At 71.0% G+C, this 21,502-nt stretch overlaps 8 protein-coding genes across 8 annotated transcripts; 4 read left to right on the top strand and 4 right to left on the bottom strand.

Moving 5' to 3' along the window:
• Window positions 1-119: 119 nt before the first annotated feature.
• On the top strand, window positions 120-2,123 carry AURANDRAFT_65172 (hypothetical protein; the record flags this gene model as incomplete). The annotated part of the gene is made up of 1 exon (XM_009040078.1): window positions 120-2,123. The coding sequence occupies one exon, from the start codon at window positions 120-122 to the stop codon at window positions 2,121-2,123; it is 2,004 nt and encodes a 667-aa protein (XP_009038326.1).
• Window positions 2,124-5,387: 3,264 nt separating this feature from the next.
• AURANDRAFT_28387 (hypothetical protein) lies at window positions 5,388-5,927 on the top strand (the record flags this gene model as incomplete). Its single annotated transcript, XM_009040079.1, has 1 exon — window positions 5,388-5,927. The coding sequence occupies one exon, from the start codon at window positions 5,388-5,390 to the stop codon at window positions 5,925-5,927; it is 540 nt and encodes a 179-aa protein (XP_009038327.1).
• Window positions 5,928-6,095: 168 nt separating this feature from the next.
• AURANDRAFT_8808 (hypothetical protein) lies at window positions 6,096-6,362 on the bottom strand (the record flags this gene model as incomplete). Its single annotated transcript, XM_009039960.1, has 1 exon — window positions 6,096-6,362. A coding segment is annotated over one exon (267 nt), but the record flags the coding sequence as incomplete, so codon positions are not given.
• A 2,017-nt stretch (window positions 6,363-8,379) lies between these two features.
• AURANDRAFT_8474 (hypothetical protein) lies at window positions 8,380-8,652 on the top strand (the record flags this gene model as incomplete). Its single annotated transcript, XM_009040080.1, has 1 exon — window positions 8,380-8,652. A coding segment is annotated over one exon (273 nt), but the record flags the coding sequence as incomplete, so codon positions are not given.
• A 122-nt stretch (window positions 8,653-8,774) lies between these two features.
• Window positions 8,775-11,895, bottom strand: AURANDRAFT_28463 (hypothetical protein; the record flags this gene model as incomplete). The annotated part of the gene is made up of 3 exons (XM_009039959.1): window positions 8,775-9,254; window positions 9,455-9,790; window positions 9,991-11,895. Coding segments are annotated over 3 exons (2,721 nt in total), but the record flags the coding sequence as incomplete, so codon positions are not given.
• A 2,034-nt stretch (window positions 11,896-13,929) lies between these two features.
• On the top strand, window positions 13,930-15,437 carry AURANDRAFT_65170 (hypothetical protein; the record flags this gene model as incomplete). The annotated part of the gene is made up of 2 exons (XM_009040081.1): window positions 13,930-14,669; window positions 14,864-15,437. The coding sequence occupies 2 exons, from the start codon at window positions 13,930-13,932 to the stop codon at window positions 15,435-15,437; spliced, it is 1,314 nt and encodes a 437-aa protein (XP_009038329.1).
• A 750-nt stretch (window positions 15,438-16,187) lies between these two features.
• On the bottom strand, window positions 16,188-17,606 carry AURANDRAFT_65169 (hypothetical protein; the record flags this gene model as incomplete). The annotated part of the gene is made up of 1 exon (XM_009039958.1): window positions 16,188-17,606. The coding sequence occupies one exon, from the start codon at window positions 17,604-17,606 to the stop codon at window positions 16,188-16,190; it is 1,419 nt and encodes a 472-aa protein (XP_009038206.1).
• Window positions 17,607-18,799: 1,193 nt separating this feature from the next.
• On the bottom strand, window positions 18,800-20,613 carry AURANDRAFT_65168 (hypothetical protein; the record flags this gene model as incomplete). Its single annotated transcript, XM_009039957.1, has 2 exons — window positions 18,800-19,960; window positions 20,089-20,613. 2 exons carry the CDS (start codon window positions 20,611-20,613, stop codon window positions 18,800-18,802), a joined length of 1,686 nt encoding a protein of 561 aa, XP_009038205.1.
• Between the last annotated feature and the right edge of the window lie 889 nt (window positions 20,614-21,502).

Below are 21,502 nucleotides of genomic sequence, written 5' to 3'. Positions count from 1 at the left end.
TGTTGAAGCCGCGGGCCCTGAAGCAGCTCGCGCCGACGGAGACGCGCGAGGCGAAGCTCCTCGCGGCCGTCGAGAAGAAGCGGGGCAAGGCCGCGCCCGGGCCCGTGAAGCTGCTCAAGATGCAGAGCTCGGTGGCCGACGTCGTCTACGAGGCGAAGCGCGAGGCGCGGGAGCGGCGGCCGGGGGACCGCGTCGCCGACGCCTTCCCGGCCATCGCGCCCAAGCTCGACGACGTGTCGCGCGAGCGGAGAAGATTGGTGAGCGGCGAGTCCGTGCTTCGGGCCTTGCCGCAAAAGGACGACGCGCCGCCGGCGCCCCGGGCGGCGCTGCCCAGGGCGACGGCGCTGCCCGCCGCCGCCGTCGCGGACGCCGTCGACGACGCCGCCGAGGACGCCGCGCCGTCGGCCGCGGGGTCGTTCCTCGACGCCTTGAAAGGCGCGGCCTCGGAGCTCCGGGCCTACACGCCCGAGGACGGCGAGCGCGCGACGCGGGAGCGGCGCGCGGGCGTGGATCCCACGGCGGTCGTCGTCGAGGAGGCGGAGGAGGTCGTCGAGGCGGAGGTCGTCGTCGAGGAGGAGGTCGTCGTCGCGCCGGAGGCGCCGTCGAATTTGCGGCCGAAGGTCAGGGCCGCGGTCGAGGCGGCCGCCGCGGCGCTCGACGCCGCGGCGGCCGACTGGCTCGCCGTCGACGACGACGAGCGCGCCGCGACCCTGGGCGCCCAGCTCGCGAGCGTGGCGGCGTTTCTGGGCGATCGGGAGATGACGTTCGCGGCCACGTTCAACGCGGACGCGGCCGAGGTCCTGCGGCTGCGGCGCCTCGCCATCGCGTCGGCCTTCGCCGAGGTCGTGCCCATCGTGACGCCGGAGCGGGCCGAGCGCTTCGCGGCCGCGCTCCGGAGCATTCTCGACGTCGAGGAGCGACTCGCCAAGGAGGCGGCGCTCGACGCGGCCCTCGCGGCCGAGGGCGTCACGGAGCGGCCCCTGTCGCCGGAGGAGCGGGCGCTCGTCGACGAGGAGAACGCGCGCCTCGCGGCGGAGGCGGCCGCGCGGGCCGCCGAGGACGAGGCGCGGGCGGCGGCCGAGGCCGAGGCCGAGGCCGAGGCCGCGCGCGTCGTCGCGGAGGCCGAGGCCGCGCGCGTCGCCGCGGAGGCGGAGGCGGCGCGCGTCGCCGCGGAGGCGGAGGCCGAGGCGGCGCGCGTCGCCGAAGAGGAAGCGGCGGCGCGCGCCGCCGCCGAGGCCGAGGCCGAGGCCGCGCGCGCGATAGCGGAGGCGGAGCGGAAGCGTGCCGAGGAGGACGCGCTCGCGCGCGCGGAGAACGCGCGGCGCGAGGAGGAGGCGGCGCGCATCGTCGAGCAGGCGCGGCTCGCGGCGGCGGCGCGCCAGGCGGCCGTGCCGGAGGACGCGGCCGCGCGGGCCGCGCGCGCGCCGCCGGCGGACGCGGCCGCGGCGGCCGTCGACGCGCTCGAGGCCGCCGCGCGGCGCAAGGCCGAGGCCGTCGCCGCCGCGCCGACCGTCGAGGTCGACGACGAGGCGATCCCGAGCCTCGACGAGATCCTCGCGGCCGTCGACGACGACGACGACGACGACGACTTCGAGGACGACCTGGAGACCGTCGTCGCCGAGAGCGTCGTCGTCGTCGTCGACGACGACGCCGCGGGCCCCGGCGCGGCGGCCGAGGCGCCCGGGGCCGTGCTCGACGAGTCCGGCGCGGCCGTGCCCGGCGCGGAGGCGTCGGCGGCGCGGCTCGACGGCGGCGACGGCCTCGTCATCGAGGCCGCGGACGCGGCGACCGAGGCCGTCGACGAGGAGCCGACGGCCGGCGACCTGCTCCTGCGCACGCTCGACACCGTGCTGCTCATCTCCGAGCGGCTCTTCTCCGACATCCTCCCGAATTTCGTCGACGCGCTCGCGCTCGCGGCCTCGCGGGCCCAAAAAGCCCTCGCGGACCCGGCCTACGACAAGCCCAAGCGCACGGAGCTCCTCGGCGGCGTCAAGTCGACGCTCCCGGACGAGGACTCGGCGGCGGGCCGCGCGCGCAACGCGCCGAAGCTCGCCGCGCCCGCGGACGGCGGCGGCCACGACGACGCGCCGCGCGCGGCGGACGGCGACGACGAGCCGAGCTAGTAGTAAGGCGCTTATCGCACGACCGCGGGCACGGGGTCGAAGGGCGCGCCCGCCCAGTAGGCCCGGCCGTAGTCGACGAGGACCTGGTCGCCCTCGGGGATCGCGCGGAGGCTCACGACGACGACGCGGAAGAGCCCGCCGTCCGCGGCGCACCCGACGAGGTCCGCGTTCTGGAGCTCGGCGTCGTGGTTGAAGAAGCGCCCGACGTTGCCGTAGTGGAGCGCGCTCAGGTCCAGGCTCTCGCCGCCGAGGCTCTCGCCGTAGTGGAGGCCGTAGCCGTCGAAGGCGCGCGCCGTGCCGCCGTCCGGCGGCCGCGCGACGGCCGCGTACTCGGCGACGAGCGCGCCCGGCGCGATGGCCTCGCCGGCGAAGACGCCGAGCCCCAGGGGCGGCGTCGGCCGCACGACGAGCGCGGGCGTCGCATCGAAGTCGCCGCCGAAGAGCGCCTCGGGCGACGGCGCGGCCGGCGTGAGCAGCAGGTGCCGCTGGCGCAGGTGCCGCTCGTGCAGGAAGGCGAGCGTCTCGACGTAGCGGAACCGGCAGCGCCGCTCGAGCGCCGCCATGGCCGCGGCGCCGCGCAGCACGCAGCCGGCCTCGTCCTCGAAGGCCAGGGCCGCGTCGTCGATGCGGGCGCGGCTCGCGTCGCAGACCTCGTCGGCGGACTCGGCGAGCGTCTCCAGCGGCGCGGTCGCGGCGCCGGGGACGACGTGCGCGCGGTTCGTGTCGATGCAGCACACGATCATGGTAGGAGGTCGCCCATCGCGAGTCGGGGCAGCCAATGTTGCATCAAATGTTGATGCCGATGTTGACGCTCGGCTTGGCTCGCCTCGTTTATAAATGAGCTCCGCCGCAGCAGTGTTGATGCCTGGAGATCTCCTGCGGCGCCGGCATAGGCTCATCTCATGAGCTCCACTGCCAGCTAATGCCATCACGAGTCGTGCTCCTCGCGCTCGCGCTGCAATGCCAGGCAGTCGACTGGCTCAACAGCACGTCCGCAACAGAACGCGATCCGATTGCTCGGCTGCTGGCCGTCGCCGGCGACGCGACGCAGTCCTCGGAGGCGCGGCTTGAGTCGCTGCTCGAGCTCCAGGAGAAGGTCGAGGACGTCGACGACGCGCGACGCATGGACTTCGACGTGGCCATCGAGTGTCTCGCGGAGCCGCGCCTGCGGTCCGCGGCGGCCTGGGTCGTCGGCACCGCCGCGGCGAATCAGCGCGAGCTGCAGCTCCGCGCGTTGGGCGCGCTCGCGCCGCTCATGGACGTCGTCGGAGGCGACGCGGACGACGCGGCCCGCGCGAAGGCGCTCTTCGCCGCGTCGGCGCTGCTGCGCTGCTGCCCCGAAGCTCAATGGAGATTGTACTCCGAGCGATCGCACGCGGAGGCCGTGCTTGCGGCGCTCGCGGGACCGCCGAAAGTCGCGCGCAAAGCGCTGGTGCTGGCGGCGGATCTGCTCCACGAATTTCTAGCCGCGCGCCGCGCCGAGGCCAGCGGGAGGACCGAGTACGACGGCCTGAAGCACGACGCGAGGCCGCCGAGCCCGCTCTGGCCGAACGCGACGCGAGAGGCGGGTCCGCGGCTGTGCTACGCCGCCAGCGCCGCCCTCGAGGGGAGCTTCGCGGACAAAGCGCTCCAGGCGCTGAAGATCGCTTTAGCCGCGGGCTTCCTCGACGGCGACGCCGCGGGCTGCCGTCGCACGCACATCCCCCCGGCGCTCGATCGCCTCCGGCGCGACTGCGCCGACGACGACGACGCGTGCGCCGACGCGCTGGTCCTCGCCGACGAGCTGCGCCGCGACCTCGCGTCCGGCAAACGACCGGAGGGCACGTGGGTAGCCACCGACTCCCATTTCCATTTAGAACTGTAAGATGTTTGTACAAAGGGCCGCGCCAAAAAAAAGCTCACGCGTAGGAGTCGGACCGCTTGCCGCGGTAGGACGCGGCGCGGAGGGAGACGGTCTCCGCGGGCGCGCTCGCGTCGCGGTCGTCGTAGTTCGCCGCCTCGAGCGTCTCGTCGTCGAAGGCGAGGTGGAGGCCCAGCTTGTCGACGAGCGCCTCGTACTCCCCGGGCCGCGCGTCGTCGAGCGCGAAGACGACGACGGCGCCCTTCGCAAGCAGGTCGCGGTCGACGCACAGCTTCACGAGCTCGAGCGCGTCCTTCCGGGGCACGACCAGCGCGTCGATCTTCGCCGGCGCGTGCGACTCGGCGGCCGACTCGGTGTCCGGGAGCACCCACGACGACCCGGCGTCCGCGCGCGCGCGGAGCCAGTCGAGCGGGCACGCGCGCCGCGGGGCGACGCGCGCGGCCGTGCCCGCGCAGGCCGCCGCGGCCAACGTCGTGGCCAGGCGCAGGGCGTCGGCGTCGACGGCGTCGACGGCCGCGGCGGCGTCGTCGCGCTCCGCGAGCACGCGCGCGGCGACGAGCGTCAGCGAAGCCGCGGCGGCGCAGTCGACGACGGTCCGGAGCACGGCCCGCCGCCGGAGCGTCGCGGCGATGAAGGCCGCGGGCGCCTCGGCGGCGAGGCAGCCGCCGATGGCGCGGCGCACGGCGTCCGTGTCGCGGCCCGCGGCGAAGATCGCGTCGAGGCGGCTCGCGCGCGCGGCCTCTCCGCCGCCGATTTTCTTGACGACCGTCCGCGACAGGTCGCCGAACGCGTAGGCGTCGTCGCCGTCGTCGCGGCCCGCGGACTCCTTCCAGGTCAGCGTCGACGCCGGCCGGTCCTCGTGGCTGAAGGTGTCCGACGCCCGCTGGACGGCGCGCGAGCCCGTCTCCTTCGTCGCCTGGGCGATGGCCGACGTCTTGCGCAGGAGGCTGCGCGACAGGTCGCCGAACTTGTAGGCGTCGTCGCCCTCCCGCCCCGCCGCCTCGCGCCACGAGCTCATGTCGTTCGGGGGCTGCCTTTGTTCGCAGGATCGACGCTCGAGGCGCGGGGCTGCGTCTGGGCAAGTCGGTGCCGAGTTGTGTCGAACGGCACGGCACCGTTCATCGCCGACCTCGGCGAGCGGCGCTCGTGCTAGCATCGAGCTCGAGTGGTTGAGCTCTTGCCGCCGGTGCTCTCGAACGCTGTTCTCGCTGTGTCTCTCGCTGCCCGCCGCCGGTGCTCTCGACGTCGCGCTCGCCGCCGCAAGCTCTCGACACCGCTGCACGATGAAGTCCGCGATCGCGCTCCTCCTCGTCGCCGCCGCCCGGACCGATGCCTTCGCGTCGAAGCGCCGGGGCCTGCCGGCGCCGACGGCGCGCCGCTCGCCGCCGTCGCAGAACCTGAAGATGATCGGCGGCCTGCTCGACGGCGTCTTCGGGCAGAAGGACGCCGAGGTCACGGACACGGTGTTCTTCGACATCTCCATCGGCGACGGCGCGGCCGAGCGCGTCGAGTTCGGCCTCTACGGGTCGACGGTGCCAAAGACCGTCGAGAACTTCAAGAAGCTCTGCACCGGCGAGCCCGGCTTCGGCTACAAGGGCAGCAAGTTCCATCGCATCATCCCCGGCTTCATGTGCCAGGGCGGCGACTTCACGTCCGGCGACGGCCGCGGCGGCAAGTCCATCTGGGGCGGCAAGTTCGACGACGAGAACTTCGACCTCGTGCACAACGGCTTCGGCACGCTGTCCATGGCGAACGCGGGCCCGAACTCCAACGGCTCGCAATTCTTCATCTGCGTCGACGACACGCCCTGGCTCAACGGCAAGCACGTCGTCTTCGGCAAGATCACGGCCGGGGGCGACACCGTCGCGAAGATGACTGACGTGGGCTCCGCGAACGGCATGACGTCCAAGGCCGTCAAGATCGTCGACTGCGGCGCGCTCTAGCGGGAGTACGTAAGGTTCGAACGAGCGACGAGGAGAAAACTAGCGGCGGAACGCCCGGACGAGCCGGCGCCGGCCGTTGCGGAGCAGCTTCCGGAACGCGCCGAGCAGGCCGAACTTGGCGACCTTGCGCCGGGCCCGGCCCAGCGGCGCGGCCCAGAACGACGTCTCCGCCGCGCGGCTCACGGCCGCGACGAGGAGATCGGGTTTGAGGCCCTCGACGGCCTCGAGGCGCGCGCCGTCCTTCCAGATGATAAACGAGGGCACGATCTGCACCGCTTCGCGCTTCCCCAGCGTCGACGCCTCCGCGCTCTCGTCGAGCGAGCAGGAATAGAAGAGCGCGCCGGCCGCGAACCGCTCGCTCAGCGCCTCGAACTTGGGATACATGATCTTGCAGGGCCCGCAGAACGTGTTGCTGAAGTCGACGACGATGCTCTTGGAGCCGGCGTGCTCGGCGACGAGCGCGTCGAGCTCGTCGCAGCTCCCGATCTTGGCGACGGCGTCTCCGAGCAGTCGCTGCTTTGGCAGCGTCGTTCGCGGTGCCACGAGGGCATGGCTGCTGCACCACAGCAGCGGCGCGAGCAGGAGGCGCATCGATGGGCAGAGCGTCAGCACAGCACTGCGGCTGAGCGGCGCAGCAGGCGGCGCAGCTCGAGATAAGAGCTGCGGGTGATTGCCCTTCAAGTTGACCTTCAAGTTGCGAAGTACTTTGCGAAGCCGCGAAGCTTTGCCCGTGGCTCGCCCTAGTTACACAGGGCGGCGCGCGGCCGTGAACGTCGGCCCCGCCGCGGGTCCCCTAGCTCCAGCGCACCTGCTGGTGCAGGAGCATCTGCGCGAAGTGCGCGTTGCGCCAGCCCGTGCACCAGAGCGCGGGGCGGACGACGTCGAAGACCTGGAGCGGCTCGTAGTCGGTGACGCCGTTGGACATGCGGAAGATGGACGAGATGCCCGTGGCGCGGTGCCCGCCGCAGTCGCGGTAGCAGCGGAAGAACATGCAGGGCAGAATGGTCACGTGCATGAGCACGAAGCAGCACATGTTCTCCCAGAGCGACGAGCACGCGTTCTCCTTGTAGACGCGGACGATGCGGTTGTTCACGGACGTCGAGACGCTGAGCCGCCGGTTCCAGCCGAGGTAGCGGATGTGGCGCCGCACGTAGTGGCACAGCTCGTCGAAGTTGAAGCCCTTGATGCGCTTCTCCATGACCAGCGTCGCCAGCAGGTTCTCGTCCTTGAGGTAGCCGTCGCAGATGTCGGCCACGGACTCGACGACGCCGTCGCCGTCGAGGTCCTTGCCCGCCGCGGCCTCGTCGGACTGGATGTAGCCCATGGGGAAGCAGAAGTTCGTCACGTCCACCGTGTACTCGAAGTCCGTGACCTTGACCTCGTAGGTCTCGCGGCGCTCGCGGCCCTCGGAATCGCGGACCGTGCGCGTCCGCTTCTCCATGTGGTAGCCCTCGACGTTCACGCCCACCTGGGGACGCGTGTTGTGCAGTCTGGAGGAAGAGGAGGAGCGCGTCGACGGTGTCCAAACATTCGTCGCAGGACTTGACGCCCTGCCAGCCGTCGGAGTGCGTCTCCGCGGGCGACCGCGCGGCGGCGGGCGGCACCATCGGCACGCCGCTCGCCGTCACGAAGGGCGCCGCGGCCGTGAGCTGCGGCGCGAGGCCCGCCGGCTCGACGCCGACGACGACGCCCGCGGGCACCGCCGGCGGCTCGACGCCGACGACGGGCGCGAGCACGATGGGGCCGTCCTCGACGTTGGGGCGGTCCGCGGGCGGCGCCCACTCGTTCATGATCGCGAGCTGCTCCGGCGTGTAGTAGGCGCCCGTGGTCGTCGTGCACGCCGTCACGACGGCGACGGGCGGCTCGTCGGCGGCGCCGACGTCCGCGATGTCCGCGACGCCGACGACGACGGGCATGCCCGCGGCGATGGTCGCCGCCTCCGGGTTGCCGTGGATGGCGACGACCGTGGCCTGCGGCGCGTCGCCGATGGACATGGTCGGCACCAGGGGGTTCGCATCGTAGGCCGGCGGCACGGGAGGGGGCGCGTCGTAGGCCGGTGGCGCCGAGGGCGGCTCCATCATGGGCAGCCTGCGAGATGTGTGGCTTTGATGCCAGGGCAACGGGTTCATGTTGCCGGGCTGCCCGAGGTCCGTTGTCTTTGGACAATCACGGGACGATGGCACCGCGGAGGGAGCGCCCCGAGGAGGGCATCGGGAACGTCGGCGGCGCCATGTCGCAGCTCACGGCGGAGCTGGGCATGCAGGCGACGAAGGACCTCGCCATCGAACTCCGGAACACGAAGAAGATGGCCATCAAGAACCAGCTCGCCATCGCCCTGACGTCCTGGCTCATGGGCGCGAAGAAGGACAAGGTCTGGACCGAGGAGACGGCGGCGGAGCACTGGGCCGCGGACGCCAAGGACGCGAAGAGCGTGCGCCTCCTGGGCTGCGCCTACGAGACGGGGCGGGGCAAGGAGCGGGACGACAGGGCCGCGCGGCGCTGCTTCCTCAAGGCCGCGATGATGGGCGACCCGACGGCCATGCGCTACGTCGCTGGCTGCTACCTGCGGGGCGTCGGCGGCGACGTCAACTACGACGAGGCCTTCCGCTGGTACCGCAAGGCGGTCCACGCCGGCGACGTCAAGGCGCAGGCGAACCTCGCGGACATGCTCGACGAGGGCCAGGGCTGCGACCGGGACGCGTCCGAGGCGCAGACGTACTACCGCGCCTACCGGAAGGGCGTGTGCCTCGGCGACTAAAGCGGCGCGGCGAATACGTGGTTAGTCGGAGGGGTGCGACGACGGCGGGGGTGATGGGGGGGGGCGGGCGCGGCCGCGGGGGCCGCGGCCTAGACGATGCCCGGCCCGCTCTTGGTCTCCTCCTTGTGGAGGCTCGACGACGCGGCCGCCATGACGTTGGCGGAGGAGCCGCCCTGGGGCGCGTGCGGGTGGACGCAGCCCGTGACGGCGTTGGACGCGGACGCGAGCGCGTCCGACACGTACGTGTAGCCGATGTCCACGAAGCCGAAGTTGAGGCCCGGGTGGGGCTCGCCGTTGACCGCCGCCGTCGCCTCGGCCGTGCGCTTGCCCAGGTTCGACGGCGGCGGCGGGAAGTAGTTCTCCACGGTCATCGTCAGCGGGATCTTCAGCACGTCGATGATGAAGAACCAGACCGTGTCGTAGAGCCAGACCAGGGCCGCGTCCTTGACGGCGATGTTGTCGCCCAGCGCGCCCGTCATGCAGAGGATGGTCACGATGACGTTCGCCGCGACGACGGAGAGCACGAGGGACCGGATGGGCTTCGACGAGTAGAACGGCGCCTCGGGCACCTGGGCAGCAAAAGGGCGATTCAACGTCGCTTCAACGTGAGTGTTCCGCGCGCGCGCGTTCCGGAAAAAGCATCCGCGCTTCGAGGCCGTTCCGAGAGATGATCGCTCGTTCAAAAATCAGCCGAAACGAGTGGAAAACGGCCGAGAAAGGAGCCTTTGAAGTTGGGAAGTTCGCTCTCTTTTGCTGCCCCGTCGGGCACGCGCGTGATGAAGATCATGGACTCGATGGCCACGCTGATCTGGAGGTAGACCATGGACTGGCGGTAGTCCGAGTTGTGCTTGAACTGGTCGTTGAAGGCGTTCGTGTACTTGCCCATGACGTAGAAGAGGAGGCTCTCGAAGGTCATCAACGACCCGAAGCAGCACGTCATGCGGAGGAGCCGCGCGATCGTCGGCTGCTCCGGCGAGCGGCTCGGGATGACGTTGTCGTAGGAGATCGTGATCATCGTCAGGTCGTTGAAGAGCGCCAGGAGGATGATGTAGAGCGGCTTGATCGTCTGGTTCCAGATGAAGATGAGCAGCGACAGCACGAGCACCTGGGCAGCAAAAGGGTGATTCAACGTCGCTTCAACGTCAGTGTTCCGCGCGCGCGCGTTCCGGGAAAAGCATCCACGCTTCGAGACCGTTCCGAGAGACGATCGCTCGTCCAAAAATCAGCCAAAACGAGTGGAAAACGGCCGAGAAATGAGCCTTTGAAGTTGGGAATTTCGCTCTCTTTTGCTGCCCTGACGAGCACGATCTGGATCGTCGCGGAGATGCGGTAGAGCACGTAGGAGTAGACGCGCTGGAAGATCTTGCGCGACTCGAGGACCGCCGTGAAGATGGGCGCGAGGCCCTCCGTCGTCAGCACGATGTCCGCGGCGTTCCGCGCCGCGTCCGTCGAACCTTCGACGGCGATGCCGATGTGCGCCTGCTTCAGCGCCGGCGCGTCGTTGACGCCGTCGCCCGTCATGCCCACGACGTAGTTTAAAGCCTGGAGCACGCGCACGACGTCGTTCTTGTCCTTGGGCATGACCTGCGCGAAGCCGTCCGCGTCGCGGACGAGCATGTCCTTCTCGTCGCTCTCGCGCATCGCGAGCCGGTCCCGGCGCAGGATGCCGTCGCCGAGGCCGATGAGGCGCGCCGTCTCCGCGGCGATGTTCTGGTGGTCGCCCGTGATCATCTTCACGGCGATGCCGCAGGCCTTGATCTGCTCGATGACCCACTTGGTGTCGTCGCGCGGCGGGTCGAGCATCGGGATGATGCCCGCGAACTCCATGGCCCAGGACCCGTCGGCCTGCGCGCGGCCCACGGCGACGCCCAGCGTCTTGTAGCCCGACTTGGACAGGGCCTCGTCGATCTCCTCGATCTCCGGGCGCAGCGCCGCGCCGTTGGAGCACGCGAACTCGTCGCCGCCGTCCTGGCCCGTCTCGAGCACCTTGTCGATCAAGCCCTTGGAGAGCTTGAGGTCGCCGTCGACGGTGTGCGTCGCGTAGGCCACGGTGCGCTTCACCTCGGCGTTGAAGCCGACGAATTTCGTCACCGTGAACCGCTTGATGCGGTCGTCGAAGTCGCCCGGGAACGACTCCTTGAAGGACCGGAGGACGGCCACGTCGATGGGGTCGTCGTCCGTGTGCGGGTTCGACGCCACGGAGGCCCACTCGAGAATCTGCTCCTTGGTGTAGCCCGGCGCGCACCAGATCTGGTCGAAGAAGACGTTGATCTTCGCCGTCGTCAGCGTGCCCGTCTTGTCGCTGCAGAGCATCGTCATCGACGCGATCTCCTGCATGGCCGTGAGGTGCGTCACGATGGCCTGCTGCTTGGCCATCTCGCCGGCGCCCAAAGCGAGGGTCACCTGCATGACGACGGGCAGCGCCACGGGCACGGCCGCGATGAGGATCGCGAGGCACGCGGTCAGCGTCTCCGTCGTCCCCGTCCCGCGCTCGTAGAGCACGACGAAGACGGCGATGAGGAAGAGCAGGGCGACGGACATGACGAGCTCGCAGACCTCGATGATGGACCGCTCGAAGACGGAGACCGTGGGCTTCGTCGACTGCTGGATGAGCATCGTCGCGGAGCCCATCTCCGTGAAGATGCCCGTGCGCTGCACGAGGCAGTAGGTGTTGCCGGCGACGACCGTGCAGCCCGCCATGGAGCGCCGGTCGCCCTTGGCGTCGGGGCACTTGCGCGGGAAGGGCTCGCCCGTGAGCGCGGCCGTGTCGACGGACATGGCGTCGCCCGAGAGGTAGTCGACGTCCGCGGGGATCGAGTCGCCGCCCCGGAGGTAGATGACGTCGCCGGGGACCAGATCCACGGTGAGCCTCTTGGAGAATTCGCCGTCGCGCTTCACGGTGCACATGGGGCTCAGCGCGCTCTTGATGGAGTCGACCTTCTTCATCGCCTCCCACTCCTCGTAGAACCCGATGGCCGCGTTGATCGCGAGCAGCGACGCGATGATCGCGAAGTCCTCCCACTCCTCGACGGCGGCGGCCAGGATCAGCGCCAGCTCGATCATGATGGCCATGCTGCTCGTGAACTGCTTGAGCAGGATCGTGTACCACCGCACGACCTTTTGCGGGATCTCGTTCTTCCCGTACTGCTCGACGCGGACCGCGTGCTGCTCGCTCGTGAGGCCCGCCATGAGCGCCGCGGCCTGCTCCTCGGTCTTGCACTCGATCTCCGTGTAGTCGTCGATGGGCGTCGCGCCGCCGCACCTACGCCGCGCGCGGGAATCCTTTCATGGTGCCGTCCGCCGGTCCGAGGCGCCGGAAGGACGCGCGTGATGTCGCAGAGCGCCTCGCTGTCGTCCTCGTCGTCGATGCGCACGCTCTCGCCCGTGCCCGAGAAGAGCGGCTCATCCTTGCGCCCCTGCTCCTCCATGGCCGACGGCAGCCCGTCGATTTTCCCAATCGACACGTCGACGATTTCAGCCGGGCAGCACGAATGGATTTTGAGGCCGGCATTGCTGTTGGGGCCGATGGTGCCTGCTCGACGGCCGCACCGCAAAGTCACGGTGCACCGCAGCCGCCTGCGCACGGGCCCCCTGCCAGGCGCTGCGCGCTCGGTCCGAGGAACTTAGTCGCGTCGACGCCGGACACGAGCGGACCATGCCCCTCGTCGCCGGAGCCGAGGGCTCCTGAGGCGCGGTCACCGCCTGCCGGCCGCGGCATCGCCGCGGCCCGCGCGGGACGCCTCAGATGCCGCACACGCGGATCGCGCACCAGACCGGCGAGGCGTTCTCCATATCGGCGGGGCGTTTCTTGCCGCAGAAGCAGTTGCCCGACTCGTCAAAGTCCCATATTCTTTGTTCTGATTCAAGGCGGCCGCGGGATTCAAGGCCGCCGATCCCGATCCTCTTGGCGAACCGCCGCGAGCCCGCGCGGGAGAACTTTTTGGTCCAAGGAAGGCCTGCGGTCCTTATCGGGAGGGGACCAAGCCCGGTACCTGGCGAGTGAAAGGGTCACGCTGCGGTCGACGCGCGGGTCCCACGCCGGCCGGCGCAACCGCAGGCCTCGAACTCGTCGTCGCTCACGGGCGTGACGTGAAAGGCCATCCAGACGATGGGAATGAAACCCGTCCCGACGTACAAGCCCTTCACGGCTCGCGCGCTCAGATCGCCGGGCTGGTAACTTTTGACGGCTTGAGGCTGCGCCGTCACCGGGCCGCCGCCGCCCTCCTGGATCATGTATTCCGCTTCCGCGGGCGCGACCTTGGCGACGGTTCCCGCGAGCGCGGCGCCAGCCGCGACGTCGCCGCCCGTCCCCTCGCCGAGCACTTCGCGGCACCTCTTCGCCCGCGCGACGATCGTGCCCGTGTCGTCGACCCCCAGCACGCGGCAGGCGCCGGAAATCACCTCGGTGATGCTCCCCGACAATCCGAGCTCGCGCTTGAGGAGCGCGCAGGTCTCCGTGAGCGTCGGCTCCGCAGCACGCTCGTACATGGCGGCCGCTGAGGAACGCCGAGGCATGGCGGCCGCTGAGGAGTGCTACTTGTACGAGGAATGCTGCCCCGCTTGCTATATGGGTCCGACCGGACGCGGCCGGCGCCGCGAAAGGTTCGATGGGTTGCGCGGTCGGCGCCACGAAACCAATCACCGTGCCCGCGACCGCGGGAGCCGCGACGCCGACGATCGTGGGGCCGGCCTCGGCGCCGACGAAGGTCCCCGCGGGCGCGGCCTCGACGACGGTTCCCGCGAGCGCGGCGCCAGCCGCGACGTCGCCGCCCGTCCCCAGGCCGAGCACTTCGCGGCACTTCGCGGCCCGCGCGACGATCGTGCCCGTGTCGTCGACCCCCAGCGCGCGGCAGGCGCCGGAAATCACCTCGGTGATGCTCCCCGACAATCCGAGCTCGCGCTTGAGGACCGCGCAGGTCTCCGCGAGCGTCGGCTCCGCAGCGGGCACGGTCGCGTACATGGCGGCCGCTTTCATCAAATTCCCGACGACGGTGGGTGCTAAGCCTGGGAATTGCCGAGCATTGCTACGAGGAAGGCTGCCCACTCCCTTTGAAGCACGAAGTAGAATAGATTTCTGGGGCGTCACCACTTCGCTGAGGTCGACCGGGCACTGCCGGCGCAAACATGTCGACTCCGCCGCCGTCTACGCCGTCGGCGCCGCGGTCGGCCGCAGTGCTCAGCGTCGACGAGGCCATCGCGCGAGGTGCCAAGGCCGCGTCCTTGGCCACCGGCGACGCGCCGACCATGCCTCCGGCCTTGGATTTGAAGACCCGGGGCGCGAGCGTCCACGACATCGCGCGGCGCCTCGGCGAGCTGCAGAGCGTGTCGCCGGAGAGCCAGCTCGACATGGCCCGGAAGATGGAGACGTCGTGCTTCGACGCGGCCAAATCGGTGGAGGACTACAAGAAGAAGATCGACAAGCGCCTGGCGAAGGCCGCCAAGGTCCTCGCCGCCGCGAAGCCGGCCGGCGCCGCGAAGCCGCGCGCGGCGTCGCCGCCGCCGCCGGGGCCGCGGCCCGCGGCGCCCGCGGCGCCGCAGAAGCGCGCCGCGTCGCCCGCGCCGCCGCGCGCGACGCCGACGCCGCCGCCGCGGGCGCCGACGCCCGGGTCCGGGCCGCCGGCCGCGAAGCGCGCGCGGCCGCCCGAGCCCCCGGCCGCCGCCGCGGCGAAGAAGCCCCGGGTCGACGCGGCCGGGGGCGAGGGCCTGGCCGCCTACCGCGCCGAGATGCTCGCGGCCCACGGGCCCGTGCTGCGCTGGTGGATCGGCGGGGCCGCCGCGGCGCTCGGCCCGTCGCTCGCGACTTTGCGGGCCGTCGAGACGGGCGGGGACAAGCTCGCCGCGTGGCTCGCGGGCGTCGACAAGACGCTCGCCGACCACGCCACCGTCGCGCGGAACGTCCTCGACGGCCTCGAGCGCGCCGCGCGGAAGCCCGGCGAGTCCGACGCGGCGTGCCTCGGCCGCCTCCGGGCGACGATCCCGTTGTGGTCAGGGCAGGACAAGAGTGATTCAACGTCGCTTCAACATGAGTGTTCCGCGCGCGCGCGTTCTGGAAAAAGCATCCACGCTTCGAGACCGTTCCGAGAGATGATCGCTCGTTCAAAAATCAGCCGAAACGAGTGGAAACCGGCCGAGCTAGGAGCCTTTGAAGTTGGGAATTTCGCACTCTTGTCCTGCCCAGGTTGTGGTGCGACAAGCTCGGCCAGCGCAAGGCGACGCTCGACGCCCAGCTCGGCGCCTGCCTGGAGCGCTACGCGCCGAAGACGCTCGCGGACGTCGACGTCGCCGCGGAGGTCGAGAAGCGCTTGGAGGACGGCGACGGCGTCCTCGCGCTGCCGCGCGCGCTTCCGGCCGTCGCGTCCCTGTCGCTCCACCGCTGCGGCGACTACGTCGCGACCGTGCCCTGCGACGGCTTCAGGGCCGCCGTCTTCCTCGACCGGTCCGGGCCGGACCGCTCCGTCGTCGACGTCGTCGTCAAGGCGCTCGAGATCTCGGAGGCCGCGCCCGCGTCGCGGCACGCGCTCTGGCGCCGCGTCACCGCCGACGTCGACGCCGCCGTCCCGGACCTCCTGCGCGCGACGCCGCCGGGGCCCCGCCGCGAGCCGCGGCTCGTCGCCGCCGTCCTCGCGGCCGTCGCAAAAGCCAAGGCCGCGCGGCTCGAGACCGCGGCCGAGGACGACGGGCCGCCGCGCGACCTGTCGGGCCCGCGGCCGCCCATCCCCGCGGGCGCCCCCGAGGCGTGCGTGCCGTCGTAAGTCTCCGCGGACGTTACAAAAGCCCCTGGGCCTCGAGCCGCGACGACGGCTTCTTCAGCGCCGCGGTCTCGCGCCGCTTGTAGGTGAAGCCGTCGGGGTTGAAGTCGGGGCGGAAGCCGACCATCTTCGGCGGCGTGGACCGCGCCGTCGCGCTCTTGCCCGCCAGCTTCGGGTTCGCGTCGTCGTCGTCGTCCTCCTCCTCGGGCCCGTCCTCCCGCACGGCCATGTAGAGGCTCGCCCGCCGGTAGCCGAGCTCGAGCGCCGCCGCGGCGTCGCGGCCGGCGGAAGCCATGAGCTCCGGCCGCATGTGCACGGAGGTCCAGAAGATGAGCCCCCGCTGCAGCGCGAGCGCGGCCGCGACGTCGTAGCCCGCGCCCGCGCAGCACTTGCCCACGCGCCACCAGGGCGCGCCGTCGGCCTTGCCGCTGCGCACGAAGACGTCGACGACGGAGAACGCGTCGTCGCCCTTGGGCATGATGTCCAGGTTCGTGATCGAAACGAAGCGGTCCCATTGCTTCTCGAGCGATTGCTTGTCCGCGGTGATGCCGGCGGCCTTCTTCTTGGGCGGCGCCGCCGCGCCGAAGCCGCCGGCCTTCTTCGCTGCCAGACCGTGAATGCATGCTGCCTGCAGCAGCAGCAGCAATGCGAAGAGAGTGCGCTCCATCATGCGAAGAGACTTCAAGTTGATATTCAATGGGCTTGTTGAAGCTCAAAGGAAAATTATTACGCTGCAGGGGCGGGCCTTGCGTGTTAGGCGCGGTGGCGGTCGTGGTCGGAGTCGTCGTCGGAGTCGTCGTCGTGGAGGCCCTCGTGGTCGTGGGGCCCCTCGCAGTCGCGGTGGTGCGAGACGAGCGTGGACAGGCCCTCGTGGTCGTGGGGCCCCTCGCGGTCGCGGTGGTGCGAGACGAGCGTGGACAGGCGGCGGCACGCCTCGTGCTCGGCCTCGACGGCGCGCTTCACGACGTCCATCTGGCCCACCTCCTTCTCGAGGGCGACCTCCGTGTCGTGGAGCCGCGGCAGGAACCGGCGCCGCAGCGGCGGCGCGTGGTGCACGAAGAGCTCGAAGATGGACCGCGTCGTGCTCAGCAGCGCGAAGAGCGTCGTGAATACCACGAACGGCGCGAGCGGGTTCGCGCCGCGGACCTCGGACGCGACGGCGACGGAGTCGAAGGGGATGTTGAACCAGACGCGCGCGCGGTAGAGCGCCCCGCGCTGGTTCAGCGCCGCGTCGCCGTCGCCGAGGGCCAGCGGCAGCCCGTAGGGGTTGTTGAGGAAGTAGAGGTCGCTCGAGTGCTGGCGGAAGCTCACCGTCTCGGAGACGCCGCCGCCGAGCGTCTCCTTCTTGACGTACTCGTAGTAGACGACCGTCTCCTTGTTGTAGGGGACGCGCATGCCGCCGCCGAGGCTCCGTGAGTTCGCGCCGTCGAGCACGAGGCGGGACGTGAACTCCTGCGCGATGGGCTCGTCGCGGTACCGCGCGCACTCGCCCGCCGCCGCGGACGCGTTGCGGGCCGCGGCGGCGTAGGCCGCGCCCCGTCGGGTCGCGGCGTCGTCGGAGGCGTTGGCGCCGAGGCGCCGCGTGCCGTTGGCCCACTCGACGCAGAACTCGTCGTAGTCGGGGCGGAAGTGGAGGTCGAGCAGCACCCAGTCGTGGACGGACGCGATGGGCTCGCGCCGCGGCCGGAGCAGGAGGCAGACGCCGGACACGGACCCGTACTGCGCCGCGTTGATGAAGCGGATCTCCGTGGGCTCGCCCGGTGGCCGCGCGCCGTACTCCCAGTCCTCGAAGTACGTCGCGGACGTGCCGTTGAACCACGCCTCGTCGAGGCCCGGGTCCGTCCAGTACTCGGAGCACATGACGACGCGCGGGAAGTTGACGTTGCCCACGGCCCGCTCCTCGCCGAGGGTCACGGCCGGGTGCCGCCGGTCCTTCCGCTTGTCGCGCGCCGCGCCCGCGAGGAACTGGAGGAAGAGGAGCACGAAGAGGACGCAGACGAGGAGGAAGAAGCCGTGGATGACCCAGAACTGGCTCTCGTCGATGCGGAAGAACCAGCTGATGCGCTTCTTCGTGCGCGCCCAGGCCGACGGCGGCGCGGCGGGGGCGTGGAGCGCCTCCTTCTCCTCCTCCCGCGCGCTGGTGATGATGATCTCGGACACCGGCTCGGCCATCGGCGCCGCGCCGGCCGCGGCCGCAAGAGGTGCGCGCAGACTGTGACGCGCAGCGGTCCGGGCTCCTGGGCGTCGGCAAGCGCGCGTCCGTCGCCGCCGCGACCTCCTCGAGCAGGCAGCCCAAAATTGCGCTCAGACTCCAGTGAAGTAGTCGATCTGGAAATATGTGTCTTTGAAGTCATCATTGAGGCCGGAAGCCATTATGGGGCAGCCCTCGAGCTCTGGTTCCTAGGCGGCGTCGACGGGTGACGCAATGGCCGAGGCCTCGACGGGCCGCGACTTGCTGCTGCCGGATGCGCTCGACGGCGACGCGAGCGACGACGACCCGTGCGGTCGCCTCCAGGACCAGTTCTTCCGGCTGCGAACGAAGGCCCACGAGCGGCTCGGCGTCAACGAGACGGCGGAGTGGCGCATGTTCAGCGACGTGCTGGCGATCCTCTGCGTCTGGCAGTTCCTGGGCGTGCTCGTCTTCCACCGCTTCGGCGCGCATCCGCACGACGACGCGTGGACCTTTAGTTACGCTTTCTACTACTCGACGAACATCGGCTACAACCTGGGCTCGGCGCCGCGGCACGCGGACACGCCCTTCGCGAAGCTGTTCACCATCTTCTACTGCCTCGCGGGCAACGCGGTCGTCGTCGGCGGCCTCGGCCTCCTCAACCGCATCATCTCGGTCCGCGCGATGGCCCCGGCCGAGGCGCCCAAGGACGCGAGGCCGCGGGACAAGTTCAAGATGCTCAAGCTGCTCAGTATCGTCTACGCGGCGATGCTCTGCGTCGGCGTCGCGACGGCCCGCTACGCCGCGGACCTCCGGTCGCCCATCGATTGCATCCTGTTCGCCGTCACGAACTCGACGTCCTGCGGCCTGCTCGTCGGCGACCAGAGCAAGCTGGCGCGGCCCCGCCGCGTCCCCGGCGCCCCGCGCCGCCGCGCGACGGCCCCGCGCGTCGCAGGACTGGCTCTGGACGGGCATCTCGCTCATCCTCAGCGTGCCCGCGTCCGCCGCGTGGACGTCCGAGGTCACGTTCGTGCTCTTCATGCGCTACAAGCAGACGGACAACGTCGTCGTGTCGCGGAGCTATCTCGCGCGCCTCGAGGCCCGGCTCGACGACGCGCGGCGGCTCGGCTTCCTCGACGAGATACCGCCGTGAGTAAGCTGGGGGAGGAGAGGGGCGGGGGAGGCGGCGCGGGCGCTAGTCGTCCTCCTCCTCGACGACGTAGCCGAGGTCCTCCGCGTCCGCGGAGCCGCCGAGCTGGGACGCGACGAGGGACACGTGGGCCGACTGGTGGAGCACGGGCTCGTCGTCGTCGTCCTCCTCGTAGTCGCTCGCGTCCGCCGGGTCGAGCGCGAGGTCGTCGTCGGACTCCTCCGCGACGTCCGGCGCGGGCGCGGGCTCGTCGGCCTCGAGCGTCGCCGCCGCGAGTTTCTTCGCGGCGGCGTCCTTGCGGTCCTGGAGGTCGCGGGCCTGGGCCGCGTGGAGCGCGTCGAGGCGCCGCTCGAGGTCCTCGGCGACCTCGCGCGCGGACTTGCCGAGCTTCGACGGCGAGCCGTCGCCGGACGCGACGCGCGCCACGGGAGGCGCCTGCTTCGGCGGCGAGTCGCCGCCCGTGCGCCAGGACATGACGGCCTCCTTGAAGGACCGCTGCTCCGCGGCCTCGTCGAACGTGCCGTTGAGCAGCGACTGCTCCGGCGCGAAGGCCGGCTTCGTGGGGCTCTCCGCGGCGACGTTCTCCTTGCCGCCGCTGCGCCACTCCTCGACGGCGCGCTTGAAGGCCTCCTGCTCCGCCTGCTCGTCGAGGAGCAGGGACGAGCCGCCGCCGACGTCGAGGTCCGCGGGGTTGCTCCAGCCGCCGGCGGCGCCGGCGCCGTCGAGGAGGCCCCGGGGCGCGCGGTCGCCGCCGTTGACGTCCAGGGCGCCGCCGCTGACCTGGGTCTCGGCGAGGGGCGCGGCGGCGGACCAGTGGAGGGGCTGCTTCGCGGGCGCGACCTCCGCGGCGACGCGCCGCGACCGCGGCGGGCTCGGGGGCAGCGCCTCGTAGGCGTCGCCCGGGGCGAAGGGGTCCTTGGGCGCCGGCGCGCCGAGGGCGCCGCCGACGCGGGCCTTGCGCGGCGACGGGCCCCGGCCGTCGGCGGGCACGCTCGCGGGCTTGAGCGGGCTCGTGCCGTCCAGGCCCGTCGGCGGGCCGTCGTCGCCGCGGCTGAGCGCGCGGAGCACCTGGCCGTTCCTGTTCGCCACGTTGAGCTCCGCGACCCCCTTCAACAGCTTCTTGCGGTGGGCCAGGGCCTTGATCTCGAGGTAGTCGAGGTCGTCGAGGCCGAGGTCGAGGAGCTCCGCGCCGCCGATCTCGTTCGCCTGGGCAGCAAAAGGGTGATTCAACGTCTCTTCAACGTGAGTGTTCCGCGCGCGCGCGTTCCGGAAAAAGCATCTACGCTTCGAGACCATTCCGAGAGATGATCGCTCGTCCAAGAATCAGCCGAAACGAGTGGAAAACGGCCGAGATATGAGCCTTTGAAGTTGGGAATTTCGCACCCTTTTGCTGCCCTGTCGTTCGCGGCGAAGACGGCCGCGTACTGGGGCAGCTTCGCCGTCGTCTCGAGCCAGTCCGCCGCGTCGGCGACGCTCCACTCGGCGACGGGCCGGGACCAGTAGCCCTTGGAGGCACCGAAGACCCTGGGCGGCGCCGCGGCGGCCGCCGCGGCGCGGTCGCCGGCCGCGGGGCTCCGCGCGGGCCGCGCGGCCCGGGGCGCCCGGTTCGTCGCGCCCGCCTTCTCCCGCGCCTCGCGGCCGTAGGCGCGGATGCCGCCGCGGTCGCCGCCGGAGCTGCCCCAGCGCGCGCCGCCGACGCCCCGCGTCGTCTCCGCGGCCTCGCGCTTCTGCTTCTCGCGGCTCATCTGCGCCCGCAGGGCGTTGAGCTTGTCGCTCATCTGCTGGGCCTCGGCCGCGAGCCGCTCCGTCTCGCCGCCCGCGCCGCCGCGGGGGGGAGCTCTGATCTTGCCGCCCCGCATGCTGCCCGCACGACTCCAAACCGCCCGAACTCACGTAACTCGCCTTCGACAAGGTTTCCGTTGCGCGAGTGGTTGATGTTGTTGCTGTGTGGCAAGGGGAACGCTGTTAAGCCTGGGGATGCAACTAAACAATTAACGGCCGCGCGAGCTCTGTCCGGTTCGACGCTCAATAAACCAAAGTTACTCCAGATTTCGTGGCTACGGACGAAAGCGCCGTGGGCGTCTCATGGGCTGCGATGGGCGTGAAATCACCACTTGCAGCCCCATAGCGCCGCACGACGACCCTAGCGTGCATGGCCCCCAAGGCGACTCTCGGGGGGACGAACGAGGTCTGTCCGTCGGAAGAGACGCGACGCGAAACCGATTGCGTGGAGCTGAGAACGAGTCGTTTTGAGGGGTAAAATGGGTAGTTCGGCCCCCTCCAGACCCGTTTCTGGCGCTCCCGGGCGCAGCTCAGCGTCGGAGATCGTTCATAGACACCCCACGCGCCTCCGGTTGCGCGGGTCTGACCACAGAGTCAGAAGTCGTTGATCTGGCCTCCTCTCAAGAACCGGCGCCGCGCCGCGGTCCGGAGCCCGAACGTCTGCTGCGCCAGCAATAGGTCGCCTCGTTCCGTTTTTTCGCGGAGGCCCCGGGGGAAGGGGTTGGGATGGGCGGACGGCGAAAAGCGGAACGAGGCCCGCACCTGCCGCGACCGTGGACCGCCAGAACCGATTTCGAGGAGACGGACGCAGCCCGTGCGTCGCCGCATCGACGCCCGCAGCGAAGCGGCTTCGCCAGGTTCGTCCAGGGACCGGGGGCGACGCGCCGCGCCAGGCGCCGGCCCCGGGGAGCCCCATGGACGGCCGTCCCAAAATGGGCTGCTTCGAAAGAAACGACGGACACAGCT

Source organism: Aureococcus anophagefferens (genome assembly GCF_000186865.1).
Source record: "Aureococcus anophagefferens unplaced genomic scaffold AURANscaffold_13, whole genome shotgun sequence".
In the NCBI taxonomy this organism is placed as follows: Eukaryota; class Pelagophyceae; order Pelagomonadales; family Pelagomonadaceae; genus Aureococcus; species Aureococcus anophagefferens.
The sequence above is the reverse complement of the archived record's forward strand: the minus strand, read 5'-3'. Positions and strand labels throughout refer to the sequence as shown.